The sequence below is a fragment of the Geotrypetes seraphini genome, chromosome 8 (genome assembly GCF_902459505.1).
Source record: "Geotrypetes seraphini chromosome 8, aGeoSer1.1, whole genome shotgun sequence".
In the NCBI taxonomy this organism is placed as follows: Eukaryota; Metazoa; Chordata; class Amphibia; order Gymnophiona; family Dermophiidae; genus Geotrypetes; species Geotrypetes seraphini.
Genome location: NC_047091.1, coordinates 129,036,059 through 129,048,634, shown reverse-complemented (window position 1 = coordinate 129,048,634; position 12,576 = coordinate 129,036,059). Strand labels below are relative to the sequence as shown.

General features: G+C 41.3%; 1 protein-coding gene across 3 annotated transcripts in view; it reads left to right on the top strand.

Annotated features, from left to right (window-relative positions):
* The window catches only part of SPPL3 (signal peptide peptidase like 3), a 125,917-nt gene extending 118,604 nt beyond the window's left edge, over positions 1 to 7,313 (top strand). For all 3 annotated transcript variants that reach the window (XM_033955250.1, XM_033955252.1, XM_033955249.1), the window contains exon 11: positions 6,040 to 7,313. In XM_033955250.1, coding sequence (XP_033811141.1) covers positions 6,040 to 6,111 — 72 coding nt within the window. In that variant the 3' untranslated portion in view covers positions 6,112 to 7,313. The remainder of the gene's footprint in view (positions 1 to 6,039) is intronic.
* Positions 7,314 to 12,576: the final 5,263 nt, after the last annotated feature.

The window sequence follows — 12,576 nt, the reverse complement described above, 5'->3', positions numbered from 1 at the left end:
CACCAGATAAGCATTGCAAACACATAATACAGATCCCCACACACTACCCCAGTGATCACCAACCCCTCCCCATCCCCATAATAATTTTAATCATAACTTTAAAATTCAGCCTCCAGACCATCATCACCTGGCCGCCTGGCATAGGAAAGCATAGTCGTCCAGCCCAGAGGCAGCTTAAGTCGTCTTGGGGGTGGGTTAGGGACTCATGGAGAGGAGGACCCATACCCATAAGCTCCTGTAATCACTGCATTGATACTTAAACATGTGCACTCCCCTATACACCCCCAAAACCCTTTTGTACTGGCATATAAGTAGCTCCTGCAACCATAAGGGCTATTGGGGTGGTAGATAAGTGGGTCTAGGGGATTCTGGAGGTGGTTTGGGGGGCTTATCATAACCTATAAGGAAAGGAGCTGTAGTGAGGAGAAGACATGGCACCCTTTTTGTGAAGTTCACAGCAGTGCCCTGTAAGGTACCCCACTATTTAGGTGGCATGTCTGGGTGTGCAGTCCATCACTTTGCAGACCCCTCCCACATCCAACAGGACTTGTTCTAGGCGTTTTGGACTTGGACGGAAAGTTGGATGAAAATGTGGTATAAAGATAGACAATTTAGTGGCTTGGATGATCAGATCGGCAGGACATATAATTAGACGATTTTCAAAACGAAAAAAAAGTTGGACGTATCTTTCGAAAATGTGTCTTAAGCTGTTTTTTACTTTGGACGACTTGCGAGATGGACATAAACGGACTTAGACGTCCCTTTCGATTATGCCCCTCCACGGGTTTTACTGAGTTAATTCCAAAGCTATATTTCTTCCTATTTCTCAAGTCCATCATGCCTTTGTGTTTAATTTACTAGAGAGCTTTTAAGGCAGTTTTAATTTTTTTTGTCATTTTGTCATGTGGTCTTTTTTGTCTATGACTTCTGACAGTTTCTTTGATCTTGACACCCCCACCTCTTCTGTTTGGTCATATAACAGTATACAAAGATGTTCAGTTTCTATACAAATCATATAAGGAGACCATTCTGAACCCTTTATTTGTTGATTATCATATGTGAGCAGATAAAGGATTTTGTGCTATAATTTCTCACACATCTTAAAACAACAGTCCAGTATAAAATTAGGAATTATTTTTCAGCTTGTATTTATTTCCTTTTGGAAGGTTGCTATCAGAGTGTTAATGGTAAGGGGAATTCTGTGCAGTGAAGCCTCTTCAGTGGAGAATGCCCAGTATTGTATTGTTTTCAAATTCAACATCTATATTTGCCTATTGCCCGTTATGATTAATCTTTTGGAGTAGAATGTCATCTTTTTGCAAATAACAACCAAATAGTTTTACCAGTAATAAAGGTCAAACACTAGCCATTCAAAAAAGTTTAACTGCTGCTTAGAGCTCGTATCTGGTTGGTACTGTATAAATTTAAATTTAAATTTGGAGAGAAAAACAGAATTGTTGTATCAGCTGAGGGCAAGAACCATTGTTTGCATGTCTGGAAATTGCACACATGAAATTTATTCCTAATGAAATAGTGACATCTTTGGGACCAAAGTTGGATGATTATTTATCTACAGAAGACCAGGTTTCACAGTTTGTGAAAGTAAGCCTTATAGCATTGCTCTAGATTCCGTAATTAAGGCCATATTTACAGAAAAAAAAGTGAAAGAGCTAGGGTGTATATGGGATAGTATTGGAATGGTTCATAGAATTCTTGAGTAAGAGAACATATAAAGTAAGGAAGGATCATAGGAAGTCCCAAACATGGAAAGCTTTCTGCGGGGTTCCACAAGGCTCCCCACCGTCCTTATTTAATGTATACATGAGCGCCTTGAGTAAGCAGTGTTCTCCTTCCCACAAGTACACACTTTTTCCTGTTCAGATGAGTTTTTCTCCTCTGCATAGCCAAAGATTCCTTCGCTGACTCATTGCAGCACATGTCGAAATTGGTTGAAGATCTAAGTGGATGGTTGCAACAAAACTTCCTCAGACTAAACAAACAGAAGACAAAGGTGCTTTGGTTCAGCGGCTACAACTCACTACTGCACTCAGAACTAACACTTCAGACGAGAAACTAACAATAGAACATTGAAGGTGCTAGGCGTAACACTTGACTCCGATCTTACAATGAGAGAGCAGATTGCCTTACTGGCCCAAAAATGTTTCTTCAGACTGAGGCAACTGAGGGCGATACAATCATCCCTGAGTCCAATCAACTTTAATAATAATAACAGCTTATATATCGCAATACCGTGAAGTTCTATGCGGTTTACAAAGATTAAGCAAAGGTACAAATTGATTGACTTTAAGAGGGGAGGAAGAAAGAGGGTTAATAGGACAGGATAGTAGCTCAGGCAGTCTTACTCCCTGGACTATTGTAACACTCAACATCCTGATGAAAAGTCTTAAGAGATTGCAGTTATTCCAGATCACAGTGGCTAGACTGATCCTTCGCAAGACCTAGTTTGAGAGGGCCAGTCCACTACTGGCAGAGCTGCACTAGTTGCCAATTAAGAGCAGAATCCAGTTTAAAGTTGCATGTATGATCCACAAGGCTATATATGGGGAAAACTTGACCGAACTAATATCAGCCATTCAGATCACGCTTTCCTTCTGCAACTCAAGAATGACTCGGCATTACAAACTGCCTCTGCTCTCTCCACGTCAAATCTGGAGAAAATCACTTAGAGTCCTCCTTTGCGTTCCAGAGCCGCAAGATCTGGAATTGCCTTCTGGCCTGTTGGCTGTAGATCCCTTCCTACCTTCTATTCAGGAAATCACTAAAAACATATCTATTCTCATTGTAATCCAGGACTTGAACTCTATATTGTCTGATCCTTGATGTTACTGTTATAAAACCTTATTAATCTTATGTAAGCCACAATGATTCCTAGCAAACAGTTGCGGGGTATAAGAAACAATATGGTATGGTATGGTTCTATCTATGCATTTGATGGTTCAAACATTTAGATTACTGTCGCATGCTTTTATTGAGGATTACTGAAAAATAAGTTCAAATGATTTACTAATTTTGCAGCTGTGCTTTGAATAATTGCAGAGCAGCAGGGAGGTGGGAGATGCAACCATGTTTCTCCTCTGCTTAAAGAATTACATCGGCATTCTGAATTTTATAGCCAATTCAGAGTTGCTTCACCATATTATATAGCATCTTTGTTGTGTCCCTATACCACCCCCATGGTTACTGCAATCCTCCCAACAGTGTTCTTATTAGCTCTGGATCATTCAGAAATAAGACTAGGAATAGTATTTAAATGTTTTGCATCATCACAGTAGGACATTTTGCATTGAATCTAAACTAAACTAAACCTTAAGTTTATATACTGTATCCTCTCTATAAAGATAGAGCTCGGCACGGTTTACAGGAACTTTAATATAAGGAAGGAAAAACATAATAAGAATTAGTTTTTGGATGGATCTGGTAGTATCAGGTCTCACAGAATTCCAAGATAGTGGAAGTAGAGGAGGAAGAATGCCATGCAGGATCTTGAATGTTAGGCAGGCACATTTAAAGTGAGCCCTAGAAATTACTGGAAGCCAGTGAAGTTTTGACAGAAGTGGGAAAACATGATCAAATTACATATTATCAAATTTGGTTTTTGCGAAGATCAATCTAGCCAAAGTATTTTGGATCTGCTGAAGTCTTTGAAGACTTTTCTTGGTTAGACTTAGATAGATGTAATTACAATAGTCCAGCCTGGAAAGAATGATTGTACAAGGACAGCAAAATTAGAACTGTCCTATTTAGAATTCAGATAACTTAGACTTGAGGATTTTGTTCTTGCTTTTATATTTTTCCTTATGTTACTGTACTTATCAGTGTTGTACTTGCATTGCAAACCACTTCAGAACCTTGTGGTTGGGAATGGTGTATCAAATTGTAGGAAGAAATCTGTAGTTTGAGAAAATTTCTGAAGACTACAACAGAGAGGGCAGCTGGAAACATCAAGAAATGTTCAGACTGCAGGGAGATGATGTCCATAATCATCACAGTACCTGCTTTAAGTACCTGAGCAAGGATCTTGATGTGTCCCACTGTAGTATCTGCTGCTGCTGCTGCTACTACTAATCATTTCTATAACACTACCATAGGGACGCAGCAATTAGCACACAAGAGATGGTCCCTTCTTGAAAGAGCTTGCAATCTAATTATGACAGACAAACAAGATAAATGGTGAATCAATACATGCTTCTCAGGTAGGGAATTACAAAGGCAGATAGTAGAGGACTAAAGAGAAATTGACAAACAGATATAGGTGCTTTGCAATTGGGTTGAATTAGGATTTGTCGGGGGTGATGTAACTGCTCTAGGATATCAATGAGGGCTATCAAAATCTTCAAAAACATACACTCTTGTTTTGAGAAAATGATGTTGCACATAGATTTGTCTGCCTTTGTGTGAGAGTTCCCTTTGATCATCTATTCATCCCAAAAAAGAAGCACATGATTTTCTAGTTAGCATAAAAATGCCTTGATAGACAATATATTTTGTGATTATGAGTGGACTTGATAGGTCATAGGCAGCATGTGGTGTTGATGGTATTGAGAGGGAGAACCAGGCATCAGAATTTACATATTCCTTCTATTCTTTTGCAGTAAGAGGACATTTCAGTTTCTGCAGTTCATGTGCCCAGTAATATGTTTAGGGGTATTTTTATTTTGCCTTTCTTTACAGTGGTCATTAATAGAGCTCCGGAAAGTCTCTTAAGTTTCAAAACTCTTATGGCTGAAGTATCTCTTTCACTGGTAGTACATCAGCCCAAAAGGTCTGAGAGCTCCAGGCCCTAATAACTTATCCACCCTTTATACATCTGAAGTTTCTGACTCAGATAGTATCAGGTTTTTGCCTTATCCTCAACATTTTTCCTAAGGCTCTATATCAGAAAGAATTAACCCTCTTCATTTTAGATGTCAGGAGAACCACTGCCTTTTATCTGCTTAAGTTAGCACTCTAGATGAAAGAGGATAATACTGTCATATCCTTCTCCTCAAGTGAAAAGCATTGAAGCTTACTGTTTTAATTCCTACTCTGGCTTAATGTACAGGAAATCAATACATCTCCTAAACATAAGACCTGAATTCAACATGGGAAGAATGCTTTTAAATACTTTAGGAAGCTTTCTGAGCCTTTTCTTTTTACTCCAGCAGGCTTGGTATTGCTGTCTCAAACTGAATAGCAGCTTGTATATCATTTACTTAATGCCCAAATGGGTCTATCTATATGATATGTTGAAGCCCGTAGTATCAAGGCTTTGACTGCTTGCTTTAGCTGCTTCTCTCCGATCACCTTCTATTAGAGATAGCTAAAACTTCAGCGTAGGCATACATTGCCATCACAGTATTGTCTGTTACTAACTTTGATATAATAGGCTTTTTCATGGCTAGGACCTACTCTTTTTTCTTTATGGTTATCTTCCTTCAATTAAAAAAAAGAGGATTCAAACCTATCAAAAGCATTACGAAGCCCTATGGCAGTTTTGATACTTTTTCCTGTTCTAATTTGTGGCCTTTGTGTCTAACTATATAGTGAATTGTGTGTTTTCAGAGAAATCGAAGTTGCTTACCCGTAACAAGCTTTCTCTGAAGACAGTAGTTGACCTGTTACACAATCCCTCTATCTTCCAATTAGCTTAATAAAAAATTAGGCATGCTGCCTTGCACAGGGGTATAGTAAACTACTATATATGACTGCAGAAGTCTGTAAAACTTTTCCTGTAAAACATGTCCATATCAGTTCTATCAGGCTGGCATCACCTGCATTTTGTGAATATACTGTTTTTGAATTATTATGAATGTTTTAAATGTTAACCGCTTAGGTATAGGCGGTTTAGAAATTTTAGAAATATATGGTAAATGTTATCCAAAGATGGCAGATCACCAATTACAGGCAACCAATTTTGTTTTCTCAAAAGTTTACTTGTTAAGAATATACATTACTTCAATAAAACATGAGCATTCTTACAAAAGGCTAAAGCCTATAATATGTAGTAAACGCCCTTAACTGCACTCCTTTTGTTTTCAGGGTGACTTACGCCGTATGTGGTCTGAACCATTCCACTCCAAGTCCAGCAGTTCCCGTTTCCTTGAGGTATGATTGGAAGGAGGAAATGACAGAAGCACATGTGTGCACAGACATACAGGGCTGAATGTGACTTCGGTCCTTTTCTCTTCTGGCAGTTTTAATTTCTTCAAGCCCAGACATGGTACTTGCAGTGGTACCAGCTGATGGAACTGTTGCTCAAAGGTTCTGGGATGGATATCTGCTTCTTTATCCCCTATCTCTGTGGAAATTGAGAGACTTTGTACAGTTCTATTTTTCACTCACTTTCTCACCCTTTGGGCTGTTGATAGACTGAGCATCATGTGTTTCATCCGGAGTTTGGGGCACCTTTGCAATATAAAACACAAAAAAATCTCAGCATTTTGTGAACACTAAAAAGGACAGATAGAAGAAAGCAGAACCTTTTGAAGATGCCTCATTGACTTTGGGACCAGAATACAGTCTGGGAGAGCAGGGCATGGATGCTTTGACCAGCTCCAGCTGCCTTTTTTTAAAATTTGATCTAGTAAAATATTTCCTGTGGCGTGAAGTGACTCTTAAATCCACAGACATTGAGTGAATTCTTGCAGTATACTTATAAGAATTTGTTGTAATGAATTCCATCTTCAGCCAGATATTGTGTTGCAGTGAACAAGAAGCGAGATTGTTGTGAGACTGAGTATGTCTTTCCCTTCCTCCCTCCTTTTCTCTTTCACACACACACACACCTGCCAAGATCATGCTGTGTAGCAGGCGGGGCTTGCTGTGTAAGTTTTCGCATGTCTAGCAGTTTTCATGGCTTTTCCTGTATATGAATAATCCAGCAAACTGCTCTTTATCCACCAGTGTAGTCTTTGTACTGATGTATTCCTGAACTTTAGTGACTCTATTTGGTTTATTATCAATGTAGCAAACTAGGCAAGAAAACGAGTTGAAAAGCCCTTTGTTTTTTTTCAGCCTTCTCTCACAGTTATTTAGGACAGGGATCCCTTTTATAACCAACTCATGGTCTAATGCAACCTGTAAAAAGTGTTTGGAAGGCAGGCCTCTGTTATAAAAAGGAATTTTGTGTAGTTTCATGGACTAATGCATGTCTGACAATGCCAGTTCTCCTGCTGTCCACTTCATAGTAATGTATGACTTGTAAATATATTTTTCTGTTTTCTAATTTTGTTTTGTATTTTTTAGCATTTTGTTTTATTTGTGTGATGTATTTCTCCATTTCCGTACACCTTTAAAAGAAAATCAGAACTACACCTTTTGCTTTTCTTGTGATTGTTATCAAACTGCTCTGTCTTAGAGGCTGGAGAAAAAGAATGAGAGTCTACTACAGTGGCTGCTCTGCCTGGGAGAAGGGGGTCTGGGTGATACAGAAAAATTGTTCACAATATGCAGAAGTCTTTGAAACCTACACTTGCTATTTGCTAAAAGTTGGGCTTGACATTTATTTTTGTTGACCATTTTATTTTCAAAAATGGTCTCAGTGGTTTACAGCAAATTAATAAAAATTTCCAGTGCAATAGGTGAGACATTCTAGACAAGTGGTTGTGTTCCAATGGCTGCGTACCATATGCAGAAGAAATCCACTCCTGATTTTTTACTCTGCTTTACTTTACTGTACTCTTTGGCTCCACTTCTGTTTTTCCCTTCTGCAAGCGTGCCAGCAGGAGTGTGCTGGTTCTGCTCTCTCCTTTTTTTATTGTTTTATTTGGTGGTTTTTGTCCCTTTTTCAGGATTTCTTTAGCTCTTCCTGCGTAGAAAACACACAGACTTCGGTCTGTAGCTCACAGACCAATCCCTGGTGGTACCTGTCAGCCAGCCTGCATCTGCATTTGAGGAGTTTGGGGCTGTCCCTACTCTTTTCTCTTACTGCCGAACGAAGGTTTGAGCGCAGGCTTAGGCATACCTTGGAGACTCAGCGGTGTCTCATAGGGTGCCTGCTGCATTTCTCACCTCTGCCCATTCCTCAGTGCAGCGGTCGGTCCGCAGGGGCAGAAGTGCAGTCAGGCACAGAGTCTGACTGGCAGCCTGAAGATCAACGTCAAGAAAGCATTCCCAGTATGAGGCAGTGATTCCCTGATTCCAGCTATTGTAAGAGAGCTGAGGCAGGCTGCAGCACATTTCCAGCACAGATCACAGTGAGGTGATTCGGGGGGGAGGCGGGGGTCTGAATTTTTAAGTTTTGAAAGTTTCTGCATATCCCTCTGTGTTCCCCCTCCTGAAAAATTATAAAATTGACATTTTTAAAGTTCACAATTTTGGTGCGAATTTCTTGTCATGGCTATCTTGGATTTTTAGCAATCTTTTTTTCAAAGGCTTCCTGCTTCTCCAAAACTGCAATTTTTGCCTCAAAACTTGTTGGGATGGAATCCTTGGGCTCTCCTGGTGTGAATTCTTGCCAAGATTGCACACATTTAATGCCTCAGGAGCGTTCTTGCACCACGTGCTGCGTAGCTGGGAGTGGCGGCAGCACAAAGTTTGCCCTTTCCCCTGATTAAACAGGTGACTAAACACTCAGCTAGCCTGGAGGTGCTGCCTTCTTTGTTTCCAGGGCTCCGTACGACTGATAGTTCCATGCACAAGGTTAAGTCATCCAAGGGTGACTCTGCACCCCAGGAGCCAGATGCCTTCTCAGACTTTATGAAATATTTGTGGAATGAGTTTCACAGCAGGCATGCTTCCCCTGCGCAGTCCCGCTCCACCTCAGATACGGTGTTGCTTCTATGGGCATGTCCGCCGCTGTTCTAATGCTGCCTGATCCTGATATGGGTGATCCTTATGATGATGACCAGCTCGCTGATCTCTTATTCTTTTGCGCAACACTTCCTCAGACAGGGGACCAAGGACTGTATTCTGGCTTTTCGGAGCTCTCAGCTTTAGAAACTGGGAATGATCCCATGGTTTTGTGTTTAAGTCTGCGTCTTTGCTGGATCTTATTTCTGAGTCTTTGCAGGAGTTGAATTTGGTCACTCAGCTGACTCCATACACTTCTTCCTCTTGGCTTTGTGGTGTATGTTTGTAGTCTTCCACCTTTCCCTGGCACCCTAATTTGATCATTTTAATCTCAGAGCAATATGACTCTCCGGAAGGTGCTCTTAAGATAGCGAGGGCCATGTCTCATTTTTACCCTCTGGCACAAGAGTGTCAGCAGCTTCTGGGTCAGCCTCAGGTGGATTCTTTGGTTGCGCAAGTGACTAAATGCATCTCTCTTCCTTGTGAAAGTGGTGTGGTGCTTAAAAATATGCAAGTCCGCCATGTGAACATAATCCTCCAGAGGCTTTTTGATGCAACTGCTTTGGGCATTAAAGCTGTCTTGTCTCAGCTGTTCACCCTGGAGAATGATGCTGTTGATCCTCCTCTGCAACTTCTTTTGGCTGGGGATGATTATGTGGTTGACACTTTCTATGATCTTATGTGAGTTCTGGCTAAAGTATCAGTGTACTCCATTTCTGCTCACAGAATGATTTGGATCAGACAATGGGTTGGTGATTCCACTGCCAAGGCTACTTTGGCTAGACTTCCCTTTAAGGGGCAGTTATTCTTTGGCAAGAGCCTAGATGACCTCATGAATTCTGTGGTGGACCGTTGCCCTAACACCCTGCCTGATAGCAGACCCAGACCCTCTAGAGCAGTGGTTCCCAAACCTGTCCTGGGGGACCCCCAGCCAGTCAGGTTTTCAAGATATCCCTAATGAATATGCATGAGAGAGATTTGCATACCTGTTACTTCCATTATATGCAAATCTCTCTCATGCATATTCATTAGGGATATCTTGAAAACCTGACTGGCTGGGGGTCCCAAAGGACAGGTTTGGGAGCCACTGCTCTAGAGAATCTGGACCCTCTTAATTTTCTTGACTCCAGGCATTCCCACCCATATGTGAGTGCCACCCTCAGAGATTTTCCCAAAGGCTACAGGCGAATCCAGCTATCTGCCTTCCATTCCACATCCTCCACCAAAAAGGCACAATAACACCACGCTGAGGGATGTTCCTCTATGAATTAGGGGCATACTCCGCTTTCCTGCCAGCCTGGGTTCGTATTTCGTCTGATCAATGGATCTTGTACATTATTCGGTCAGGCTACAAGTTGGAATTTGCCCGACCTCTGACAAATTGGATTGTGGACTCTCCCGCAGGAGTGCCGGACAAGGTGCTCAGAATGCAAGCCATTGTACAACACTTGATTGGATATTCAAGGTATAGAGCCAGTGCCGCCGACCTCTCGGTCTCAGGCAGATACACTATATTCTTTATCATGCCAAAGAAAGACTCCAACAATTTGAGATCTATTCTGGATTTTCAGCATGTAAATGAAGTGCTCAGGGTTCCACGTTTCCACATGGAGAATGTGCACTCTGTCATTGCAGTGTTGGCCCCAGGGGAGTTCCTCGCCTCCCTGGATCTCACAGAAGCTTACTTGCACATTGATATTTCCGGCCCACTGAAAATGTTTACGATTTCATATTTTGGAGACTCATTACCAGTTCTCCGCTCTGCCCATCAGGCTGGCCTTGGCTCCCCATACCTTCACCAAGGTGATGGTGGTTGTGGCAGCTTATTTATGGAAAATGGGTCTGCAGGTACCCCTTACTTGGATGACTAGCTAATCAGAGCATTGGAGCATATTCTGATGTATATGATTTACTCTTCTGAAATCTAAGAAATCGTCTATTGTGTCTGCCTACGCTAAGGCGTGGAAACCTTTCTAACATTGGTGCAACCAAGAAGTGTGGAGCCATATTCCACTTCTATTTCCGTAGTGCTAAAATCCAGATAATGTTGAACAATAGGCGCTTGTATTTGTTGTCTCCTTAAAGTACTTCTATGTTCATTCAGTAGGATACGTAACTGCCTAATAGTCTGCCTAACATATACTTTTGGGCACGGGCACACTAGGCAATACACCATGTAATCCGAAGTACAAGTTGTCCGATGCCTCAAAGCATATTGTTATAAAACTGGATGAAGTAACCATGATCCCACATTGTCTGGATTTTAGCCATGATTTCTTTCAATTAAAATGCTATGTTATTGACCAAGTAGAGCCCAATACACGGGGTGGGAACTGACAATTGGTGTTACAGCGAAGAGAACAAAGGTGGATTCACGAACTGAGGTCTGTCATTCCGACGGGACTTAATGCAAACATCGATTGGTTTTACTTTTATTAACTGGATATTGTTTTGACTTTTTGGAGGAGTGGCCACATTATCAGGAGCCAATCCAGTACTGGCGTGATGAGGTAAGCGATCCAATGAGGATAGCCCTAAGCTCCCTCTGCATGAGTGATGCCGAGGTGAATTATTGGAGGATCCCAGGTTTAAAACTGCTGAGTAAGCCGCTGGTGAAACAGGACGCGGAGGAGATCGCGGTAGCAAATAGCACAGTGAGTACTGGCATTATTCTCTTTCTGCAAAGTAGAGAGAGTCGATTTTAGAGACGAAACAGAATCACATTTTGTTTTACAGAAAACAGTGTGAAGAAGCGGGGTGACAGCAAGCCCTGAAGAAGAGGCAATGAACCGTGAAACGTTGGTTTTAGAGAGACGTCACGTTTATGCTTCAACATTTGTAACAGCATTGCTAACTAAGCGAATAGTGTCCCAAGCTAAAAACATTTGGTCTAGCGGCAAGAATAAAGTCTTCACGGAAGTTTTTATAGCCAATGATGTGGGTGGAGGAGGTTTGAGCACGTATAGCTCTGCCTAGACAAACCTGAAGCTTTATCTTCCATTTAAAAGACATTACCCTTGGCTATTAAGTGGAGCATTTTTTCTGTTGTTGTAGTTATACATTATCCACTTCACAGACATTGATATAATATTACTGGGTTACATAAGGCCATTTCATCAGCCTACATTCTTTGTGGTAAACAGTCTCCTGTGTCTGTTTAGGCGCATTCTACCAGAAGCATGGCCTCTTCGTGGGCCAAGGCTCAAACAGTCTTCCCTGAGGAGATCTGTAGGTCCACTACTTGGCTCACTCTGCACACGCTTATCAAATTCTACAGAGTGGATATGGCGGCAAGACGAGACTCTGCTTTCGGGTCCTGTCAGCCTGTTCTAGCCTTTTAGGACTATTTTTGTACATCTCACATGTCTAGAATGTCTCACCTATTGCACTGGAAAAGGAGATTATGTATTTATCCTGGTAAGCTCTTTTCCAGTAGATAAGTGAGACATTCTAGACTTCTACCCTGTCCTTCCTGCACCTGTCTATTGTTTCACTCTGTTTAAGCTTCTCCAAGTTTATTCTTGGATTTCATTCAGCCCATGGACTGGGAAAAATCTGTATATATGTTCCTGTTTTATGCAGGGCTCATTTCTGAGCTCCTTTGAAGCATTTGTTGGCTAGTTGCAGTTAATGTTCGCATATTAATTCTTGAGCACAACTGTTTTTTATAGACTTGATTGCCATGGATATCTCTACTTGCCGTTTGGTGAGGTGGCTCTCGGTGCTTGGGTACTAACTAGAGGTGGAGCCATGGCATACAGTGAAGTAGAACAGTTACAGAAAAAA